The sequence below is a fragment of the Vanellus vanellus genome, assembly GCF_965231255.1.
Source record: "Vanellus vanellus genome assembly, chromosome: 3".
NCBI lineage: Eukaryota > Metazoa > Chordata > Aves > Charadriiformes > Charadriidae > Vanellus > Vanellus vanellus.
The window spans coordinates 48,063,609-48,088,110 of NC_138907.1; the positions used below are offsets into that span (position 1 = coordinate 48,063,609).

A 24,502-nucleotide genomic window follows, 5' to 3' on the forward strand; every position below is an offset into this window, starting at 1 on the left:
TCCCTGATTTATTTTCACGGCAAATTTCTGTTGGGGTTACGGGGCTGGGAGCTTGGGCGATGCGGCACGTCCCCCCGCTCACTACACGCTTCCCTTCCTTCCAGCCACAGTGTTTGTAACCGGGGTTCGAGCTCCTCTTTTAACCCCTTTTTCATTCTTCCCTCTTGACAGCGCCTGACATTTTGTGCGCCTCGGTTGTGCTCCAGCACGGCGAGATGCGCGCGAAGGAGAAGCGCGCTCCTAGTTTGTTGGCAAGTGTCCTCCTCTCTCCTTTCTCCGGGGAGGCGAGAAAGGGCTGCTAGGGATAACGAAACCCCACCTGCGTTCCATCCACTACCCAAACAATGGCTTTATTTAAACATATAAAGACATCGCTGCACGGAGACCCTTTAAAAAAATGTTTTCGCCGTCCCCAGCCGTAGAGGGAGCGACCACTTATTTGCTAGAAAGGGCTCCTCCCGCCCCTTCCTACTCCTGCCCTCCCTCCTCCCCCCGCCTCCCTTCCCCATATACGATTACTCTATGCCACCAACGTTACAACAGCCCCACCGCGCTCCCTGCCCGAGTCGCGGCCGGGAGGGAGCCTCTCCCCCGCCCCGGGCAGCCGCCGGGCCGCTCCTCCGCCGCCTCCTCCGGCCCCGGCCCCGGCCCCGGCCCCGGCGCCGGCGGGCGGAGCTGTCCGGCCCCGGCGGGTGCTGAACCGCCTCGGCGCGGCAGCGGGGCCCGGAGCCCCGCCGGCCTCCCCCCCGCCGCCCGGAGCGGAGGCAGGAGGCGAAGGGCGCCGCGGGGGATGGGGGGAGCCGGCGGCCGCCCCGCGCCTCCCGCCTGAGCCCGCCGGCGGCCCGCACACAAAGCCGCGCCGCGGCCATGGAAGAGGAGCTGAAGTGCCCGGTGTGCGGCTCGCTCTTCCGCGAGCCCATCATCCTGCCCTGCTCGCACAATGTCTGCCTGCCCTGCGCCCGCACCATCGCCGTGCAGACCCCGGAGAGCGAGCAGCACCTGCCGCCCTTGCTCCACCCGCGGGGCCCCGCGCCCACCGCCGCCAACGCCGCCGCCAACGCCGCCGCCGCGCCGGGGCCGGGAGCGGCCGCGGGCTCCGCCGGCTGCCTGGACTCGGAGTGCGCGGCGGGCGGCGGCGGGGACCACGCGGACAAGCTGAGCCTGCACAGCGAGACCGACAGCGGCTACGGCTCCTACACACCCAGCCTGAAGTCCCCCAACGGCGTGCGGGTGCTGCCGCTGGTGCCGGCGCCCCCGGGCGCAGCGGCGGCGGCGGCGGCTCCGCGGGGCAGCGGCCCCGCCAGCTCCTCCCTCACCTGCCCGCAGTGCCACCGGAGCGCCTCCCTGGACCAGCGCGGCCTCCGCGGCTTCCAGCGCAACCGGCTGCTGGAGGCCATCGTGCAGCGCTACCAGCAGGGCCGCGCCGCCGCCGCCGCCAAGTGCCAGCTCTGCGACCGCAGCCCGCCCGAGCCGGCCGCCGTGCTGTGCGAGCAGTGCGAGGTGCTGTACTGCGCCGCCTGCCAGCTCCGCTGCCACCCGGCCCGCGGGCCCTTCGCCAAGCACCGCCTGGCCCCGCCGCCCGGACAACCGGGCGCCCCCGGCGGCGGCGGCGGCGGCGGCGGCAGCGGCGACGGCGGCGGAGGCGGCGGCGGCGGGAAGGGGGCGGGCGGCGGCCGCAAGCCGGCGACCTGCGCCGAGCACGACCTGGAGAACTACAGCATGTACTGCGTGAGCTGCCGCAGCCCCGTCTGCTACCAGTGCCTGGAGGAGGGCAGGCACGGCAAGCACGACGTGAAGGCCCTGGGCGCCATGTGGAAGCAGCACAAGGTGAGTCCCCGCGGCCGGCTAGGAGGTGCTCGGCGCTGGGGCTTGGTTGTCCCATTGGTTGACATTGGGTTGGAGTTTGCATGACATGAGGGTGCTTCAGGTCCGTTGTCCTCCCGGATTTTTTTTCCCCCTTGGCACAGCGTTCTTAGGTCTCTGGCCCTCCCTTACTGCCCAGTGACCCCACAGCCTCTGTGCAGGGTTAGAAAACCCACAGACTCCCTCCCATGTTGGCCTCACCTTAGCCAGCAAATCTTAGGCTCAATCAGGCCTCAGGTAGACACCTGGGATTAGCTAGTCCGTCTCACTAACTTGCTTGCCTTCTGCAGGGTCCTTAGCCATCCCATCCTCTCGCAGGTGGCATCAGCTGCCAGTGAAGAGACAGGATGGTCATTCTTTCCTATCACCACCTGCCTTTCACTCTGTGCAAGCTGCTACAACCATTTCCCACCATGTGTCAATGAAGGAGAGTGGCCTGGAGCCATCTGAATGTTTTAGACAGGAAAGCGTGATAAGGAAGATCATGGGACATCATGTTGTCTCCTGGGCCTCAGAGAGGTCTCCCCTCCCACTCAGATCCCAAAGAGGCCAGGAGGAATGGTTGGAGGTACCTTCATGACACAAAGATGAGTAAGGAATGGGGTCTGGGGACAAGTAAAGCTTTTTCTGATTCACCTAATGTCACAGTCTGATTCATGCTTCCCTGCAACCAATGCTCCTTAGGCCTCCCTGGAGCCCCCCAGGGAGACATCAGAGCCAGCCCCTTTACCACACCGGGGTTTGCCAAAGTCTGGTAGAGCTGCTGGGTCACTTGGGCATGCTCTCCTTGTTAAAAATAAGACTTTGCAACCATTTCAATAAAGAGCAAGACACGACCTTAGAAGTTGAAAGAGAGTGTGAAGTTAGCTCCTTCTTGCTAAGAGCGGTGCACCTTGAAAAAATGATTAGTTAATACATATGAACATATAGAGGGGACTTTAGTACCTGAGTGTTGAGAGCAGTCCTTTGGAGATTCCCACTGTACTGGGGGGAAGGAACTTTTCCCACAGCTGTGCAAAGAGCACTTGGCCAGCCCTGCTGGCCGCAGGATTCCCCTCTTCTCACTCTCTGTTGCAGTTAGCAGTAAAGGAAGCCCAGAGAGATCCTTTCAGACACTGCAGAAGAGGCCAAAGTCAAGACTGGTCTCATCATCCCTTGGCCATGGAGTGGTTGAGCGCAAGCTAGGCTAAGGCATTTGGCAAGACAAAAACTTGACTTTTGATTTTAAGATTCAAAAAAGATGTCCCTTGGGGTGATTTGCATAGTTTGTCCATCTGAGAAAGACAAACTTCTTCAAGTACGTGTTTCAGTCTGAATGCTCTGCCAAGGGCTGAGCCATCCCCTCCCTAATATGACGGGTATTTGTGCAGAGGAGAAGTTCTCTTGGCCCAGAAGGAGCAGGTTACGAATTTGCAGCTGTTGCTGCGTATGTCAATGGCATAATCCACTTCTGAGCAGAATTATTTTAATGATCAGGGACTGAGTTCACTGTTCAAGTGTGGCTAATGTTTTGGAGAGTGTGAGAGACCAGCTTCTGCTCTATTACAGTCTACCTTGAGTTAAAACTATGTGATGCCTTTTTGAACAATGTGATAAACTCCAGTGTAATCAAAGTTCAGAGTCAGTAATATTCTCTCTTTCCTACTGTCAAATGTTGTCAAAAGAATGAACAATACCCTGGTGGTTTGTATTTTTACTGCGTTTTTTTTTCTGGGACTAAGGTATCGCAGAATGTGAATTTTCTCTTGATTTACAGACTCAATCAATGTGAAAATTACAGTGAAAGAAAAAAATACTCAAAATTAACTAATTCAGGGACTCTAAAATTGTGCTCTTGTGAATATTATTTTTTCCCAGAACAATGTGCTTGACAGAAAATAAATATAATGGAACCATATAGCCAGACAGCCTAAATCATCAGCTCACATTCATTCAGATAAATTGGTTTGGAATTAGAGACTTCTGCTTAGAAATAGATCTCAGATACAGCAATTTCTACAAGTTTATTACCTGTAGTTACTTTGGCCAAACCATAAATTACTTACATTGAGTGGAATGCCAAACGTAATTCAAGTTTTATGTGTTCTCTCCAGATGCTCCAGGCGTAGCGGGCAGAGGCAGCTGGAAGGGCTTGTCCCTAAGCCACCTTAGCCCGGTAAATTTGACAGGCTGACAGTTTTTTACTGTTAGCTGACAAGCACCTGCTTGTCTCCTTCTAAAGCCAGTGGCTGGTATTCTTCACCTAAGAAGGGCTGCTGGGGCCATTTCCCCACCTCTCAGGCCAGAGTTTTATCCCACAACAGCAAGCTTCAAACATTTTTTCTACTGACCGTACAACTGCTTTTCCAGAGGCCCTCCCCACCTTCAGCTTCAGCATCCGTTTCCATTCCACTTCTGTATTAGCCTTTTGTTCAAACTGTCTGACTTCCTCTTTGTTCTGCGCCTTAGATAGTGATCTAGTGGCAAATCATAGAGTGTATAACCTGGTCCGTACAGTGCTACAGACCGTGCAATGAAATGTGCATTTACCCTCAGCTGTACTGTTGGCATGAAAGCTGTACTGGACTGGTTGGCCCCTGTTAATGCTGCAGGTTCTCCATTATGCTGCTGTATGTAACTTCTCCTACAGAGAAATTAAAAACAGTGTGACATAACAGCAGGCCTCCAATGACATAAATCTGTGAAAATCCACTGACTTAGCTGCACTTTATTATATTCACTTGCATGAAAACTGCACCTGGACCAGCAGTTTAAGGTTATTAAGTAAAACTGTGTAAGTCTTCTGCCGAAGTTAAGTCCTTTTGCAGTGTCTTCATAGCAAAACCCGTGACGCTGTTGTCAAATTTAAGTTGGTAGGCCTTTTGACCTACCAGCACGAGGAATGATGGTGGATGCATTTCAGCTCTGCTCATTCTAAATGGTTATATATACGTATATACCGAAACACTGAAAAAAGCCACAGCTGGATAGGTGTGTGAAGGGCAGGCAGGTGGTTGAGGGCAAGTGTTGGAGTCCAAATGCCTGCTTTTATCTGCTGGCCTGAAGAGCTATGTTCCCAAAAACATGTGGGCTGTTTCAGAATTCAGCGGCAGGGCAACTTATCTAATCAATAGTTAATCTGCCGCTAAAGAGAGATGGAGGGAAAACAAGTTAAATGAGCATGAACTGTTTGGTTGAAAAAGGACATGGGCATTATCTGGTTCATTTTCTAAAATCAAAGAAAGCATCGGTCTTCCAAGCCCATCTGGGTTTAATTACTCACCCTTGTTATCTCTCTGTTCCTGTATTTGATAGAAGTAGAAACTTGGTATCCATCTCCAGCACCCACATTATTGGTTGCCAGACCAGGTATTAAAGTAAAGATAAGACCAGGTAGGATACTGTTTCTCAGGAGTTAATTGTCGAAGTCAATGGAGCTTGTAACATTTCAGTTTGGCTTCCAGTAAATATTTCTGCAGCACGAAAGATTGCTCTGAGAGTACAGGGCATTTTTTATGGCTTGGTTGGTTTACTGAGGGCTTAGTCATGTAGCTCCATTTGATTTTAATGAGAAGTGCATGACTAAATTCCACTGCTTTGTAAGGAATCTTTTACAAATGCTTGGAAAAACAGGGCTATTACCTCTAAGTGGGTTTCACAAATGGAGATCTGGTCTTCTCAGCTTCATGCTGCAGTTGCGTTAACGCAACCACAGGTTTTAATGAACATGGCAATTCACTTACGAGCCCTTTGAACAATGATGTTGAGTTTCTATTGTGGCTCTTTGCAATGGGAGCGTGCTGGGAGCTGGGCATGACTGTGCTAATTACCATCGGTACATATGCCGGTTACAATTTGCCTGCAGTGATTCAGGTTTCTACGGCTGCTGTGATGCCCATGTATAGCTTTTGGCTCTTCTTATCTGGTGAAGTGCACATTGAGATGATTTGACAGCTAGGGCAGGTTTTGGGAAAGTGGACATTTTACTTTTGTTGGGACCAGCCACTGGTTTTGATTTGAAGGAAAGGAACCCTTGCCTCCCTGGGACAATTTGGTTGGGTCAGGCAACGGCAGAGCCTACCATGCTTTTGCCACCTATTTCTTTCTCACTTCCTCCCCAGCCACTTGGTCATGTGCCGCTTCCACCTTGTCCTTCCTCAGCTTGACAAACCAAAGGCTCAGATGTGCCTTGCGGATGGAGCAGAAAGTGTAATCAAATAGGGTGGGCTTTAAGCTCTGGCAACTGCGATCAGCCCATGGAGGGCTGATCTGGAGTCCCAGTTGTCTGATCTGGCAGAAAAAAGGGACCCTTTCAAGCACCTGGAGGTTTGCTTCTGTGACCTCAAGTAGCATTCATATTAAACATCCTCACTTTAAATTTTTGTGCAGTGACAAGTTTGTGTAAGAGAATGCTAAATATTCAAATATTGAGAAACATACACAGTAATGTGTCTTCCCGTTGCATTTGTTACAAATGACTGGTAGTGAAGCGTATTTTATTTTCAAATTTAGCACTAATGTAATACCTGCAGCTGGGCTAAAAGGAAAAAGTTTGTGTGAATCTGAGGGGAAAAAAACCTACGGTGGCTTCTTTCTCTATAACTCAGTCCTGGCTCCCAGCCAGGGTTTGTCCCCACTTCCCTCAGAGGTGTGTGAGGTCAGGCAGTGCCTCTCTGCCTGCCTTGGAGCTGGGCTGGGAAGTGCCCAGAAGGAGCTGCTCTTTGCTGTCCCCCACAAATGGGCGAGTACAAGGGGTGGATGAGTAGGAGACATTCAGGCGGGAGGTAAGCTCAAAACTTTGGCAGCATGAAGAAGTGAGCTGTGCCCTTTTCAGGGGTGGATTAATTTACATCCCTCCAGGAGCAAGAGGGAAGCAGAGAATGAGTGGTGACTTACTGAATTTCAATTAGGTCTCCTCTTAGAGGCTCATAACATTTGTACCTTCCAACATACAAGGCACTGTCTCAAGACACACTCTAGTAGTCCCAAGAAAACAAGAGATGGCATCCTTCTGAAAGCCTGACGTTAGCAAAGATACTTCATCTTCCATTTCCTGATGTCAGTTGTCATATCCATTTGGTGAGGATAATTAAGTGGGCATTGCCAATCTGGTAGTTGCAAAGTCCTCCTGAGGGGTAGACCCACAAAGAGGGTGTCTAACCTGCAGGACAGTCACGATGGGACCTCTCTGGTCACTCTACATTATGTCGACACGGAGAAGTAATCATAGAATCATAGAATGGTTTAGGTTGGAAGGGACCTTGAAGATCACCTAGTTCCAACCCCCCTGCCATAGGCAGGGACACCTCCCACTAGACCAGGTTGCTCAAAGCCCCATCCAGCCTGGCCTTGAACACCTCCAGGGATGGGACATCCACAGCTTCTCTGGGTAACCTGTTCCAGTGCCTCACCACCCTCAGAGCGAAAATTTCTTCCTAATATCTAATCTAAATCTACCTTCTTCCGGTTTGAAGCCATTCCCCCTCGTCCTATCACTACATGCCCTACTAAAAAGTCCTTCCCCAGCTCTCCCGTAGGCCCTCTTTAGGTACTGGAAGGCTGCAATAAGGTCTCCCCGGAGCCTTCTCTTCTCCAGGCTGAACAACCCCAACTCTCTCAGCCTGTCCTCACAGGAGAGGTACTTCAGCCCCCTGATCATCTTCGTGGCCCTCCTCTGGACCCAGTCCAACAGGTCTGTGTCTTTCCAATGTTGCTGCACCTGGGCTTGCCGTGGGCTGACAAGCAGAGCAGTACGGTTTCTGTAATCCCAGCCAGGCTTCCAGGGAAGCGGTGCTGCAGCTGCTCTGGTCAGATCACAGCTGTTCTTGGTCTGCCAGGTGTAGAACCACCATTTCCTTCTCGTCCTAGAAATCCATCGAGAAGCTTCAGGTTTGGTTGAGAGATCTCAGGTGCCAGCTGCAGAAGGGGGATGTTAGTGTGGACAAAAAACATATTCCATATGTCTCACCAGTCAAAAGTTAGAGGAAGGTTTTTTTCCAACTGTTCCAGAAGTATTCACCCTTCTGTTGGGCTACAGTATGGGAAACAGGAGCCCCAAAGGGACATGGCTAAGAAGTCTGAAAGTGCAGATTTGTCTTTGAAGTTGTAGTGTATCTCAAGTTTGGTAGGATCTACCACATTTCTAAAGAATTCAGGCTTTGATGAAAATAAAAGTGCCAGTTTGGAAAGCATTTGGGGATTTTTCAGCATGACAGATGCTACTGCGTAAGTGTAAGACTATTATCTCCTTATATATGTGGGTAGCTGTCTTATAAAAAGGTATTTTGACTTACCAAGTCACTGCAATAAAGTGAAGTGTGCAGACACAATACTTGGCTGCCCCCACATACATATTTCACCTTTATTAAATATTATATACAATTAAAATCTTAACAGTTCTTTTCTAGCACAAACACTCTGTGCATGTAAGAATACACGCAACAGCAAGTAAGCCTTTTAGCACATTATTAATCATCAAAACTAAGGATTAGTAAGAAACACATTTGCATTTTATCTCTAATTTTTCCTTTTTCCCCCCCTCCTTTTTTCCCTTGCAGGCACAGCTGTCTCAGGCTTTAAATGGTGTTTCAGATAAAGCAAAGGAAGCTAAAGAATTTTTGGTTCAGCTGAAAAATTTATTGCAGCAGATTCAGGTAACTGCAGAATATCAGCTGTTTTGATAATACAGTAATCAATAGAACTGAGTGAATAATTTATTTGATGACTTTGTCTCCTGTGCTAATATCATCTTTCCTGGAATCCTCTAACCTTTCTTGAATGGATTTGCTAGGCAAAATTATTCATCAAGTAATGCCTGCAAGCCCCTCTTAGCTTCTCAATTGTTCGCTGTTTGTTGCGAGGAGTTGATACTCAATACTGGACGTCTGAGCTGTGTTGATTAGTACTTGATTGAATCCATCGGTCATGATTCTGGCCTCCTTCCTGACTGCAATTGCTTCAATTGGGCATGTAGGATAAGTTCTCATTTTAACACATTCAAAATTTACTTCTTGTTTTTCATCTTACAGTTCCTAAAAATGTACTCGTTTCTGGAATAAACGCAATCAACCTGTTTATTAGAGTATTTGTAGGAAGTCAAAAAAAAAAGAAGAAACAAGCGCTGCTAAAGCAATGTGGTGGTTTATTGAAGCAGAAGATATTTTCATGCCTGCAATTGCCCTCCTTTAATAGTCACTCATGGTGAGTGCAGTAATTGAGGGCACAAACCCAAAACGTCACAAGTGCCATTTTCAACCAAATTTAGACCCGTCAGTGCCGGAGGTCAAATGATCCTCAAGGTCCTTCTCACCCTGCAGAGTGTGGCTGGAAATGTGCTGCCGTAGTTTGAGCTGGAAAGTGCCCAGGAGGGGACATTTATTAGACGCAGTGGTGGTGCTCTGTTGGCGGTGCGTTTTCTGGGGGATATACATCATCTGTTCTACGATATACCCACTCTGCTGCTTGCTCATCTTCCATCAACAAGCAAGTCCTGTTCCTGTTACTAACAGAAAGCCACGGCAGAAGTTGAAAAATCTGTATTTGGTTTAGAATTTAATCATTAAAATTCCACTTAACACTTCAGATGATGAATTTGTACCCCAAATGCTACTCAAGCTCTCAGGTTGCCAGAGGGCAGCATAGCTACCCACCCTCACAGTCTTCTGCAGCCACGCGGGGAAGGCAACAAACCAAGACAGGGAAACTGGTAAAAAAAAAAAGCACATCTAACTGAAAGAAATCAGTGCAGAGCCACCGGCTGGCACCTGTCACATGCTGTGTTTTAGACACAGTGTGAGGTTTCTCTCAGCCGACTTCACCTGTTTAAAAGTTATGCAGCTCATCTAACCTAGTCATTTAGGCTTCTTTCGTTGTCCAAGGAGAAGGATGGGCACCTCTAGATAGCAGTTTTTCCTACAGGTATGAAAAGCTATTTTAGGATGGAATAACTCATCCAAAACAGTAGTCTATCACCAATCTTGTCTTGAGTCACCTAGCTCCATTAAAAATGTATTTTTCCCTTCCGAAACCTAAAGGTGGCCTATTATAACTATTTATGACTATGCTGTAAAATCCTTTAATGTGTTTCAATAAAATCACTGCCAAATTGCTCTGCGTAAGGGAGCTGCTACAATTAGATCAAAAGACCAAGCCATTTCTTTGATGCTGCTCATTGCTTAAAATGCTAGAGGAGCACTCAGAAGAGGAAATTGGATCCAGCAGTCACCCTCTAAGATTGAGGCATGTCTGGGCACAATGCTGAATCTGACCCTCGCATGTTGAGCCGGTCTCCGGCATGACTCTGAGTGAGGACATCAAATTTCAGCAAACTAAAACCGCAGGACTAATCAGCTGCACGTGTATCCCTAAGTAAAACAAAGCCGGAGCACAGCTCCGAGATGATCACCCGCACCCTTTAACCCTTAATGAGCTCCCTGGCATGGTTTTTCCCATGGCAAATTGTACTCTTCCCAGGTGATACTCAAGCAGCATTTGATGACAGCATATAGCAGGGCATACTCCTGGTAGGCAGATTTGGTACAGCCATGCTATTTGAGGGGAAACGGTTTAGGTCTGTCGTGAGCTGATCTGTGCCTTTTGGCATCCGGACCAAAAAAACCCCAGTTCTTGGACTGTTATTTGGGGCGGAACAGATGTAGTCTTTGTGTGTAGATTTATACTCAGAACCATGTATCTCAGAGCAGGTTATTTCTAGTAGAAGTCTTATGAGGGTTGCCACACACACATACAGACATTTACCCCTCAGCAAAAATGTCTTTAAAATGTATGTTTACACAAAGGAGTGAGCAAAACGTACATTTTATTATCCTGTTTCAATGCACAGCAGACCAGACAGCCATCTGCACTCTTTATCTCCTCTCTGAGTTTGCCAGAGCTACCAGGACCTATGCTTTTATCTTGCCTGGGGCAGTTTGCAAATTCATAATCTACTTTTCTTTTCCCTGCTTTGCAGATCTCGTTTCTCCCACTTTTTTCCTTCCCTTCTTTCTGAGGTCACTTTTAAATCTCTTGGTCTCTTCAGAAACTGCCTGTTCCTCGCTGCCCCTGTTGCTTCCTTGCTCCTCCTTGTTGCTGTCGTTATCTGATTTTCACATTTTCCCATCTGCTGCAACAATTTCATCCTTTCTCACTTGAAAGAGGCATATCGCCAAGCACCCTGTTTGATGTGCGAACAGAAAACGAGGAGAGAAAGGATGCACTACAGCCATCGACTGGCTCAGGCTCTGTACGCGAACCAGCACTTCAAGAGAGGCTGGATGGAAGTGGGCTTAAGGGGGAGTCGGGTGTGATATAAGCCGAGGAGGGAGAGACGCAAACAGGAAGAGTCTAAGTCAAACCTGCGAAGAGTAACTGAGCTGTCTGGTGTCTGTCCGCCCACCCGTCTTGCTGGCAGGTCTAGGACTGCGGCGGGGGGCTCTCAGGGAAAAGCTACCCTGCATCTCTCAGCTGGACAACGGGATGCGTGGATCGCAGTGGGAGAAGGGAATACAGTGCTGAAAATTTTGCTCTCAAAAGAATGAAGACAAAGCAATGAACAGAAAAGAAGAGCATAACCAAAAGAGCTAAGAGATAGTAATGAGTTAGAGGCGTGTGACGGTTTATGACAGAGATGCTTCTCTTTAAAATTTTCTCACATTCCATGCTGCTTTTTTTTTTTTTCTTTTTAATTTGGGTATTTGGGGGGAAAGCTGCTAGGACAACTGAACATCTACTGGGAAGAGGAGCCTGAACGCTTTCTCCTTCGTCTAGTCTCACGAGCAGAGGAAGAGAGGGAGAGCCCTCCTTTGGATGGGTGCTACAGCATCAGTTCCACGGCCAGAGAAAGCCATCCCCGGGAGGAGGGGCAGCTCAGGACCTTGTAGTACCATCTACTCAGATTTCTACATCTGGGGTGGGATTCTGTGGTAGCAGGGTTTGTTCCCCATTGATAGGACTGGGCTTTATGATACCCAGGCCCTGTGCAAGGCTCAGTGGGGACAAGTGTTGTACACCTCAGACGCTGGCCTCTACCTAGCAGCGACTTTTACCACAATGTGAATAAAAAACCTGCCATGTATTTATTATTTTTTTAAAGCTCACCAAATATATGTATCCACTGTCAAGGGCTAGCTATTTTTAAAAACTACTTGAAGCAATACACAAAATCTCAGGGCTTTGTACCTGATTAATTTCCTTGTAGTAAACCTGTAGACCACTTTCTGGTTCATAATTCTCTTCTAATTGTCATGATGCAGAGCCAGTGATTTCAAAGTTGTTACAACAGGATAATTAGAAGAGGGGGGGCAGAGCTTTCTTACGTATATCTATGCACTGTGTATGTTAGGTTTAGATTTTGCATTATGTCGTACTGCATCTGTTGCCTGGAAAGTGCCAGTAAATCAGGGTTTTAAATAAACCCATTTTGTGGCATAGCATCTTACTCTTTCGTTTTATAGCACTCAGCTATTACTGGTACAGCTATAATGAAATCAGAAAGGCAACAGAGATGCTGAAGTCTTGAAAGGAAATTTTTTCTGAACGGAAAACCAGGTAAGAAAGAATAATAGCTTAAAGTGTAAAATATGCTTTCTTTTATGAGTATGACTCTCGCCTTCTTTTAGGAGAATGGGTTGGATTATGAAGCCTGTCTTGTCGCTCAGTGTGATGCCTTGGTTGATGCGTTAACGCGACAAAAGGCGAAACTGCTCACAAAGGTGACCAAAGAACGTGAGCACAAGCTGAAGGTGAGCACAACTCTCATCAGCTAAGCACGGCTGTCAATACCTTGTGTTACTGTGCATTTTGTTAAGTCCCCAGGCCTTTATGCTATGAAAATTCCTAACCACCAAATCCTGAAGTCCTTCGGCAGATTCCAGTTCAGCAGTTTGGTGGAGCTCTGCTTATACACTTAAAATTAGACATATACTTCAGCAGTTCATTGAATCAGGCCATCAGTCTTTGTTTCTCTGATGGTTTTGGGCTGTCTTTTGAGGTACTTGACAGTGAAACCTGTGTGGTTTGGATTCTAGGACCTTCCAAATGCAAGAAATCCCTTCTGCCCAAGTAGAATGTTGGGATTTTGGTGTCTCTTCAAACCTTTGAAATTCAGGCAAGCCAGCCCCGGAAATCCACATTCTTACTCAAAAAGTATTAAAAAAATGCAGTAAAGGGGCGTGGGAGAAGAAAGCTAAAAATGGTTGAACAAGGTGGCAGTCAAGAAATGTTTAAATATACACATTTCTTGAAATGTGGAACTGCATCTGTGATTTTGAGGTATTATAGTGCCAGTAACATTAACAGTATCTAAGACAGAAAGAAAAATTGAAGTGAAAAACCTAACATGACAAACAATGAATAAAATCTACCTGAGATCAGCATTTGAAAACCCCCATGTTTAATAAGAACCAACACTTCAGACAAACTGCTAACAGCAAAGTTAATCCTGCAGTTTATTCTTTTTTGGCTGTTGCACTTCGGGAGTTGTGCTGTCGAACACAGTGCTATTAGGCCCAGTCTACAGACGTGCGGCAGCAGAATCAAGTCCAAAATCTGGAAAAATGAGATGCGGCTTTTTTATTTCTTAATCCCAGAATGTGTTCTTAAGCAGAGCAGGATCAATGGTGAGTTATGAAGGGAATGGTAGGTAGAGCATAATCTGCAAGAAACCACTCCTGCAGTTATTCTCTATAATATTTGCCTTTTAAGTGAAGGATTTTTTAAAAGCTCGGATTTTAGTGAAAGCGTGATTGTAAATGTGAATACTGCAAATGCAGAAACATGTTCTGTGCTCTTTCTGCCCCAAGCAAGCCTGATCTTTGAGCAATTAATTTGCTCTGAAAATTGAGATTCCCTGTGCACAACATTTTGCCAAGCTAATTATCAGTATTTACAATACAGAGCAAGTGAGTGTAGCTGATGGAGATACGGCAATGGCCATATGGCAGCTAAATTAAGCATAGCTTTAACACACTCTTCCATTTGTTATCTCTTCTGAAATAATCTTATACAATAAGATTATATATTCACTGTAATCTGAGGCAGTCACCAGAACTGTCCTGATGCTTGTTTTCCAGGTTGTTTGGGACCAGATAAATCACTGTACACTGAAGCTACGCCAGTCAACGGGGCTTATGGAGTACTGCCTAGAAGTTATCAAAGAAAACGATCCCTCTGGGTTTTTACAGGTATTTGTCTTTCCAATGTTTCGGGGGAACAAAAAGAAAAGACACTGAAGTTAAATCTAAAAATGGGCGGCTTTGCTAATTAGCCTTTTTCACCTCCGAGGCAGGTTCAGCTGAACTCCTGTTAGTACTGTCTCAAAGCTGTCTAAAAGCCTGGTGACTGCATGAGCGTCCCAAAGAAGGGATGGCTGTGAACAGCCGCACTCTGACCGAGGTGTGGAGTTAGCGGTCACACCGCTTCCTTGACTGCTGACGTCTTTCCTCTTGCCAGCCCTTCCTTCTGAGCTGAAAGAGAGATGCCGTGCAGTTAATGATAACTTCCTCCAGAATATTATTTTATCCTCCTCCGAGAAACCCAACACAGAGCCTCACAGAGCTCTCCAATCAATTTGGAAAGGTCTGTGGCTCCGCAGAGTAGTACTTCTCCCCCTTTTTGCTTCTCCCCTTTGCAGTACTCTTTCCAATGTGAAGGAGTCCTTTCAACATCTCCCCTGTGAGGAAATCCAGCCTCAAGGGCTCGTGTGTAGCTTTGCTTCACTGGGGTTGTCACACCTCGTAGGGCTACAAAACCTGCCTTGTAGCTGGAGAATCCAGGTACCCCCTCTTTGCAAAACATGGCCTAGCCAACAATTGCCTTAATTTGCAGGGGATTGTTTCTTAGGTGCAAGCAGTGAAAGTGTCTATTGATGAGATAAAACATAACAGTTTTATTATCCAATCAATTATTTTGCCTTATTAATTATATTATTTGGTTAATTATTTTATTTTGGCCTGTTAGTTTTGTTGCCTTATTAATCGCCTAAGAAGACAGGCACATCAAACAAAATGATCTGCATGTGGCTGTCAGCTGAACAGGGCACACTGCACACATAAATGCATGAGTGTCAGGGGGCTGTCACAGCATCCCTAAGAAACAGGATGAGAATTAGCCAACTTAAACCTATTAGCACTCCAGATTGATTGTTACTGTCACATCTGGTCTCAAGCAAGAGCTGGGAGTGTGTGGTGTATAGTAATCTCAAGACCACACAGATTTTAACGGGCTGTCGATTGGATACTGCAGGACAAATGAAACCTTAAGGTCTTATCCACATGCTGGCTAGATACATGCTTCGTTGTCATTTCAGCTTGCTTTTCGCATAACCTTTGTGGCTTCATTCTTTGTGGTCACCTTTTATATAAAAAAAACCTGTTGTTTTTACCTTTTCCTGGTTTATCCAATGATGCTTTCAAGCCAACCAGCAAACACTGGGGCACTGCATTACTTAGAGTGACTGCTCCTGCAGCCAGGACGTTGAAACACGGCCAAGGGATCCAGCATCCCAGTAAGTGACCCCAAGGTTGCAGGTAGGATATGAGATGCTCCTCCACTTACTGTACAGACTGATTAGGAGCTGTTGCTGCAGGGGCTCAGACAGGAGTGTCTTCCAGTGGCAGCAATGAGGAAAAGTATCTGAACTCCTGCAATAAAGAAAAACTCTCTCTGACCTATCCAGAAGAAAATTCTGCTCCCTTGACTTACAGAAAGCTCACTGGGAGGGACTCCAGATATCCAAATGGCAGCTTCACTGAACTCAAGGACAGTTGAGTTCATTGATCTTCACAGAGCCAGGATTTCACTTCCAGAAGAGCCCATTGCGATCATCTTAGTCTGACTTTTGGCCTAATCATCTGCAGGCTGAATTAGAGCTAAGCTTTAAGAATGAAATCCAGTTTTGATGCAGTGATAGAAAATCCATCATATTCTTTGAAAATCTGACAACTTAGCACCCTCACTGTGAGAAATACACACCTTCCTTCCCATTTGATTTTTTTATTCCTTTCAGCTTTCATCCACTGAGTCATCTCTGCTGAATGGAGAGACCTTCTAACACTTAAGCCTCTCTTTGTGTAACTGCTTTTTAAACAGGAGAGCAAAACTAGGCTGTGCAGATCAGAGAACAGAGTGTAGAAGTATATGTGGCATTCAGAGGCACGATACGTAACGTAATCTTAACAGGCTTTATAAATGTGATTTTTACTTTCTTACCCCAAGATAAGATTTGTTTTGAAAAGACTAGAGGAAAGGATGCAACATAAATGGACCTCACCCCAAACTGACCAGATCCCGTCTCGGCTGTTGTGCAGTCGTATTCCTGTTTTTCTTTTGCTGTATCTCACAGGCATTCTGTCACTTTTAAGGGATGCATCTGCCATTTAATTATAAGCCTGATACTCTCTTTCAGATTTCGGATGCATTAATCAAGCGTGTTCAGGTATCTCAGGAACAGTGGGTCAAAGGAGCCTTGGAGCCAAAAGTGTCTGCTGAGTTTGACTTGACTCTGGATAGCGAACCTTTACTGCAGTCGATTCACCAGCTGGATTTTATTCAGATGAAATGTAGGGGTGAGCTTTTATGATTTTCTTTTTTCTGTTTTTCGTGCATGTGTTCAAACAGTGCTGGGAGGGTCGGGGGGCAGGGGGGGAGGAAAGAGGAGTGACTTGAAATGGCTGGATAGTTTTAAAAGGTTTTCAAGCAAATTCAGATTACTGGGTGTTTCCTAGAAGGGTGCGCTCACCTCACATACAGAGACCTGACAAGCTCAGACAGACATACCAGGTGCAGTTAAAGATTTGAAAAGATAAATTCTTCAGACTAAGGCTGTCTATCAGCTTTGAAGATTAAAAAGCCATTAGCTGCATGAAACTTTATGCCATTTTACAGCATTCCTAGATTTAACACGGTTAATTCAAAGTACCAGTTACCCCTATCTTGTCAGGAACAGCTGAAGTAGTAAATAAATATTCGCAGACTTACATGCTTGAATAGGGAAAAAAAAAACCCCTTTGACTTATATCTGGACTGTGCTGTGAACAGTGCCCAGCTTAAAAAAATTCATGAGGCAGAGATTCACAAGGGAAAAGTAGCTTCATGGCTGTACTCTTCCTTGATTTCAGGTATCTGAATGATTCCAAGGGACACGCTAAAGGCAAAGGAGGTTAAAAAAAAAAAGTATTTTAAAGCAGAAGCTGATGAACAGTAGATGCCATTAACAAAAAAAAATATTAACATCACGCGCTTGTAGTAAGCTGGGTTTGTATGGAGCAGGATGAGAACTGCATCAGAATTAGATAGATCCATAGACCGGCTACATTTGAAGGCCATTGTGGTCCCTGGGAATGCTGCCATTAGCTTCCCTCAGTGGTGATTTAAGCCTGAATTATCCATGTGGGTGAGAAGATAGAGGCTGCCAGAAGTCGATGAATGAGTTAAAGGTAATCGTGTTGTGATGCCGGATGTGCTTTTTTTTGACTCCAAACAAGCATGAAGAGTTCTGTTCAGTTTATCTGTCCTCTCTGGGCCTAATTCTGAACCTAAGAGACCCAAGATAAACTAATTAGGATGGATATTTTGGAAGATAAATATGTGGATAAACAATGGATAAACAGCTAAAGGCCAAAGTCTGCTCACCAAGAATGGTTTACATCTTGGCATGAATGGGCTGTGTTAAAGTTACACAAATAACACCTGTGAACTGCTCCTTTGCAATGTTAACAGTCGGGAAAGCGGGGTCAAGTGAGAAAGGGTATCACTGAAAAAAACTTCTCCGAATACTGTCTGCACTTGTCTTTTAAAATCTGTTTATATTTAATGCTGGCCATATTTATTGTTAAATATATTTAATACTAATCTTCCACCGCTCCCCTTCCCAAACGTATAAAGAATTTAGTTGAACTATCCACTTAGATTGGTAATTAACCACAGGTCACTTGAGGTGAGAGCAGCTTAGGTATTTGGCTTTTGGACATTCGTCTGGCCTTAAGCTTGAAGACTTAGAGACTTTAATTGAGCCAGATTCACTGGAGCTTTATGAAAGACAGTGCTGTCTGTTGATGCCCTCATTTATCATATGATCGCAGTGAAGCTCTGAGACGGAGCTAGACCCCGTCTGAGGAGCAGAGAAGAGGACAGGACTGCTTCTGCCCAAAGCTGCACAGAGCTTACGAACATCCCTGGGCTTTGCTCCCCGGGTGCATCTTAACAGTCAGACCTCAGAAAGGGATTTTCCTTGAGCTGTCTTGGCCTCGACCAGGGAGTACCTGCTGCATGTCCCATCAAGTTGCTCAGCACAACTGGTGTGACCATGTACCTGCCATGCAAAAAATGGTGGAAATGCCATTTGTCCTGGCCACCATTCCTTTATAAGGGACTGCATTATTGCTCCTCACACCTCTGTGTGCCGAAGCAGTACAAGCCTTCAACTGGTCCCAAGCTAATTTTCATAGGTATTGAGGATTGTTTAGTATATAGAGGTGTATTTATATTTTCCAGTTAATGACTGCGAATCTATGTGCATTTGAACTGCTCAGTCTGACACTTTGGCATTTTTTTTCCTGAAATTTACCTTTGTGACCTCAACCAGCTTTGCATTATCTTCTCAGGCACAGTGGTCTTGCATCTAGAAATACAGGTACCACACAGTAAGCAGCTCAGCGTTTCAGCAGCGAGCACCCAGACTGACTGGGAACATCGCTTTGCTGACTGTGAGGGGAAGCTGGTGTTGCACAGCGATGTTTTGCTTTTTATCACCATCTGGGCTTGTATATTTCCAAGCCTCCAGTTTCACAAAGAAAAATCTATGTATCTTTTCCCATCTGCTCCTTTTTTCCAATGCTACCTACCCCAGTGCCCCAACAAGTCATCAGTCTTTGCAAATTGTTGGTGTTGAGGGGAGTGTTATTAAGTCACTATATGGGTTGATCTGACAGGAGTAGATGCGTTAAAGATTTCAGAGATGATCTGTAAAGGGAATTTGGGGAAACATAGGAGAATAGGGCCAGCGTAGCTTTTCCAACGGCAAGTTGTTTTGTTCCAAAAGCTTTACAATGTAAGGTCTGTACTATTGTTATCGATGCTTAGTGCATGACTGAATTCCTTTTTTTTTTTTTTTCAAACTCTGGCCTCATTCAACCTCAGTGAGCTTGCAAGGGTCATTTAGAGTGAAAGCATGCTTGTAAGTAAACATTGATTGACTGTGTTAGACAAAGAATGAAAATGAGAACAAATCACATTACATTTGCTTTGATGACTTGTTTATGTACCTCACTGGTGGACTCTGTATAAGCCCATACCTAAAGCTAATCTCAATAAATAAAGGTCAGGGGGAGTTTGGTAACAAATTAAATGTGCAGAAACGTGATAGGTGCAGAAGTAACGCTTAAGCAGTCATGTTGACCAAAGGGTCTCACTGACAGCCCTTTGGCAAGAGTCCCACACTCCCCAGGCTAGCTGACCTGCTGAGGCACACGCACAGCTCTAGTGATTGCTGGCATTTTGAGCTTTCCCAGATCGCTTTCTTCTGTCCACGTTTCCTTCTCTCTGTTGCTTTCTCTGAGTGCCACAGCAAAAAAGTTCCTGTGCTCTTTGATGGCTGGCTCAACGTGTGTATCATATTTGCCTGGGCACAGGCAAATACGTGTCCCAGGTTTGTTCTGTTCAAATGGCAGAACTGTCATGCAATCTTGGTTTGTTGTAAAACAGAGACTAGGTACAAAATAGGAAAAAATACGGCTACTCTCTACTTTTCTGTACCACCTCTGAATACACATTCATATGCCCCTTCTCCTTGTCTTGAGTGACTCCTTCCCTCTTCTGCCAACCAGTCCATGAAGATGCCCCAGACATAGCTCCTGCCACAAATCTTCTCTGCTTCTCCAGCCATGAGCTGCCCAGCCCTGATAATGAAAGAGTAATTGTTTCATCGTAGGCTTTATCCCTGGTTCTGTCTGCTTTGAGTCATGGACCCAGGTCTTTGCCTGTGGTCTGTCCTTCTCTCTCGATAACACTGTTTGTAGGGCACTTGCTACAGCAATGACTCAGGCTCTTACAAGACCGTATTGCAGTTTTGGAGGACGTCAAAGTTTTCATGTTTCTGAGGGTTTCTTTCACTGCATTTAGTCCTTTAAAAATCAATCTGGGAAGGTGCAGGGCATCATTGCACAACTTGCTTGTCAAGGGGACGAATAACAGACAACATCTTAGAACAGCCCTGCTCTACACTGAGAAGAGATCAGCTCTGAGATGCATTGAGTAGTGTGGTTTTGAAACTGCTGAGTTGACGTGAGACATCAATATCACATTTTTTAGCTAAGTGTGACCTGCATGAAGCACTTCTAAAATAGTAGGACATCATTCAGACTCATTAATAGGTCTTGCTGTGCCAATTCAGTGTCATTTCTCCCTAAACAGTTTTACTCTTTTCCTTCAAAAACTCTCTTGAGGACTTTAAGTTGAACAAGAAGTGGGACAGTACTGTAATTTAACATCTGAGTCTTCTTTTTTTTTTCTGACACTTAGCCTATATTTTTCTCTTTTTAGTCCTGTCCCGTTGCTCTTCACTATGAAGTATATCCCAGTGTCCCGATTATTCAACTTGCTTTGCACTTTCCTATGACTTTTGCAAGTGTTCACCTTTTCTCCTCCCAGAAGTAATCTGAGATCAAGGCAAATCTCTGCCCATACTCTGTTCAGGGGAGGAGGCAGGAGGGCACGCACAGCAAGCATCATAGAATCATAGAATCATAGAATGGTTTAGGTTGGAAAGGACCTTGAAGATCATTGAGTTCCAACCCCCCTGCCATAGGCAGGGACACCTCCCACTAGACCAGGTTGCCCAAGGCCACGTCCAGCCTGGCCTTGAACACCTCCAGGGATGGGGCCTCAACAGCCTCTCTGGGCAACCTGTTCCAGTGCCTTACCACCCTCAAAGTGAAAAAATTCTTCCTAATGTTTAATCTAAACCTGCCCTCTTCCGGTTTGAAGCCATTCCCCCTTGTCCTATCACTACATGCCCTAGTAAAAAAGTCCTTCCCCAGCTCTCCTGTAGGCCCCCTTTAGGTACTGGAAGGCTGCAATAAGGTCTCCTCTGAGCCTTCTCTTCTCCAGGCTGAACAGCCCCAACTCTTTCAGCCTCTCCTCATCCAACCCTCGGATCATCCTTGTGGCTCTCCTCTGGACACACTCCAGCAGGTCCATGTCCTTCTTATGTTGGGGACTCCAGAGCTGGATGCAGTACACCAGGTGGGGTCTTACGAGAGCGGAGTAGAAGGGCAGAATCACCTCCTTTGACCGGCTGGCCACCCTTCTTTTGATGCAGCCCAGGATACGGTTGGCCTTCTGGGCTGCACACTGCTGGCTCATGTTGAGCTTCTCGTCAATCAGAACCTCCAGGTCCTTCTCCTCAGAGCTGCTCTCCAGCCATTCCCTGCCGAGCCTGTATCTGTGCTTGTGATTGCCCTGACCCAGATGTAGGACCTCGCACTTGGCCTTGTTGAAGTGCATGAGGTTGGCTTGGGCCCACCTCTCCAGCCTGTCCAGGTCCCTCTGGATGGCATCCCGCCCCTCCAGCGTGTCTACCTCGCCAAACAGCTTGGTATCATTGGCAAACTTGCTGAGGGTGCGCTCGACCCCACTGTCCATGTCACCGATAAAGATGTTGAACAGTACAGGTCCCAGTACCGACCCCTGAGGAATGCCACTTGTCACTGCTCTCCATTTGGACATCGAGCCATTGACCGCAACTCTTTGAGTGTGACCATCCAGCCAGTTCTTTATCCACTGAGTGGTCCATTTGTCGAATCCATGTCTCTTCAATTTAGAGACCAGGATATCGTGTGGGACGGTGTCAAATGCTTTGCACAAGTCCAGGTAGATGACATCGGTTGATCTTCCCTTATCCACTGCCGCTGTAACCCCTTTGTAGAAGGCCACCAAATTTGTCAGGCGTGACTTGCCCTTGGTGAAGCCATGCTGGCTGTCACCAATCACCTCCTTGTTTTCTATGTGTCTCAGCAGAGTTTCCAAGAGGATCTGCTCCATGATCTTGCCAGGCACAGAGGTGAGACTGCCTGGCCTGTAGTTCTCCGGGTCTTCCTTGTTTCCCTTTTTGAAAATAGGTGTTATGTTTCCCCTTTTCCAGTTGACAGGAACCTCACCAGACCACCACGACTTCTCAAATACGATGGCTAGTGGCTTAGCGACTTGATCTGCCAGTTCCCTCAGGACCCGCGCATGTATCTCATCAGGTCCCATGGACTTGTGCACCTTCAGGTTCCTCAGGTGGTCTTGTACTTGATCTTCACCTACAGTGGGCGGTTCTCCATTTTTCCAATCCTCGCCTTTGCATTCTGCGTCATGGGCAATGTGGCTGCAGTCCTTGCCAGTGAAGACTGAGGCAAAAAAGTCATTGAGTACCTCAGCTCTGTCTCTGTCCCGGGTAACCAATTCTTGCGTTTCCTTCCGGAGAGGGCCCACGTTTTTCCTAATCTTTCTTTTCTCACTGACATACTTAAAGAAGGATTTTTTGTTTGTCTTAATGTCCCCGGACAGATTTAGTTCTATCTGGGCTTTAGCTTGTCTAACTTGATCCCTGGGTGCTTGAATGATTCCTCTGTATTCCTCCCAGGCTACCCACCCCTGTTTCCACTCCCTATAGGCCTCCTTTTGCCTTTTGGTCATGTCCATGAGCTCCTTATTCATCCATGCAGGCCTCCTGGCTTTTCTGCCTGCCTTTCTCTTTGTAGGGATGCATCGCTCCTGAGCTTGGAGGAGGTGGTCCTTGAATATTAACCAACTTTCTTGGGCCCCTCTTCCCTCCAGCGCTTCATCCCATGGCACCATACCAAGCAGATTCTTCAAGAGGCCAAAGTCAGCTCTCCCAAAGTCCAGGGTGGTCAGCCTGTTGCTCACCTTCCTCGCTGCCTCGAGGATTTCGAACTGAAGCATTTCATGGTCACTACAGCCCAGGCTACCCTTGAGTTAGCAAATCATCCAGCAGAAAAATCATCCAGCAAAGCTGCACAGCTGCTTGGTGGGAGTATCTCACCCCTCCTTCAGCTGCTGTAGGTTGTGTAGTTGAGGCCACAGGTTGACCCAAAGGGAGTAGGAGGCTGATAAGGATTACTCACAAAAACTTAACTGTCCAGTGACACAGTAAAGAAGCCCAGGCACTTCCCCATACTGCCTGTGACTCCCACACGTAGGGCCAAAATTCATACTGCCCCTGGGAAGTGGAAACAACAGCACTGTACCATATGAAAACTTTTTCAATGCTATTTGGCATTCCTGTTTCCAGAATTAAAAGGGACCTGTAAAGCACTTACCCTCCCCGCAAAATTGTGCTCTTTTTTTTCAGCGTTGTGCATTACATGAACAGTTCTTGAAGTCCTCCCATCAGTGTTCCTAGGAGATTTTTGCAGGGGGTTGGAGAAGTTAGTGGTCTATTCAGAGGTGAGGAGGCGTTGTCTGTTTTGCACTTCATAAACTTCAGGAATTAGGTTTTCATTCGGTTTTGCCGGAGGGAGTTCTCAGAAGTGGGGAGGATCCAGCGAATGCCTCCTGAGAGGGTTAACTGGTTAGCTAAAGTGGCAGGAGTGTGGATGGCTGATACAGCCCTATCTTCTCCCAACCTCATCAATCACTGGAAATACACAGACTAACAAACACAAACCAACCCCCAAACTTAAAATGGTTCATTTAAAAAATCCCATTACCTCTGAATTCCTCGTTGTCAGGTTTTGGACTCCTGCAATGGCACATTTCTGTTACTTTTCCAGACACAGTGTCTCCTAGAGAAAAGCCTGAACTTTCCATGTGAAAAAACAAGCAGGTTTTTATTTATGACATCCTGTGAATCATCTTTAAATATCAAGGAATAGGAACAAGGCTTTTTTTTTTTCTCTTTTCACAGAAAAACCTTCAAGAGCTAATTTATAAAGCTCTTTTGTTTGAGACCACAGTCATTCTTCTGGGCTACCAACCATCCGTGTTCACCGTGGTGATGGATAGCGGCAGCAGAAAGCTGCAGTAGCTTCTGCGCTGTTTATCACAAGTGTGATGTTGGCTTTCGTGTCACTTCTTCCAAAGTGGGGGTGAAGCCTTAGCCCCATCACATCGTAGCATCCACTTTCCCACAGCCTGCTTGGTACACAAAACGCAAACAGCCCTCTTTTATCCAGAGAGGTAAAATAGGAAGAAAGGAAGACCTCAAGGGCTTAGCTCTCATGCGGGGGGGGGGAATAAACTAGAGGCTCCAAGCAGAGTAGATAAAAGAAGAGCAAACTGACGTTGTTAAGAGCTAAGACAATGAATGCTCAGAGCACTCAGCTGCTTGTATGACACTGTCGAGCTCTGCAAAAATGATCCTGAACAGTGAAATTCAGCCTTGGGCAGAAGACCAGGCAGGGTCTATGCGTTGCTTACATTCCGCTTAACCTGTGCGATTTCAACGGTGCGTAAGATACATGCCAGATCTCTCCAGAAGACTGAATTTTCACTTTATAATTTCCAGCAAAGAGTGAACGGTGAGAGTTTAGTTGTGTTCAGCAGAGAAGGTGTGGTGGAGGCCTCTTTCCCACAGAGGCATGGGTGAATGTTTTACTCTGTTTATTTTTATTTTGAAGATGCTGGTCTGGTCAACAGTCTCTTGGTGTTTCTCCTGAGC

General features: G+C 46.6%; 1 protein-coding gene across 2 annotated transcripts in view; it reads left to right on the forward strand.

Moving 5' to 3' along the window:
* Positions 1 to 867: 867 nt before the first annotated feature.
* The window catches only part of TRIM67 (tripartite motif containing 67), a gene marked incomplete at both ends in the record, with an annotated part of 36,578 nt that continues 12,943 nt past the window's right edge, over positions 868 to 24,502 (forward strand). The window contains 5 exons of one of the 2 annotated variants that reach the window (XM_082480508.1): positions 868 to 1,827; positions 8,400 to 8,495; positions 12,462 to 12,584; positions 13,914 to 14,024; positions 16,247 to 16,406. In XM_082480508.1, coding sequence (XP_082336634.1) covers positions 868 to 1,827; positions 8,400 to 8,495; positions 12,462 to 12,584; positions 13,914 to 14,024; positions 16,247 to 16,406 — 1,450 coding nt within the window. The remainder of the gene's footprint in view (positions 1,828 to 8,399; positions 8,496 to 12,461; positions 12,585 to 13,913; positions 14,025 to 16,246; positions 16,407 to 24,502) is intronic. The other variant, XM_082480507.1, reaches the window with a different exon arrangement.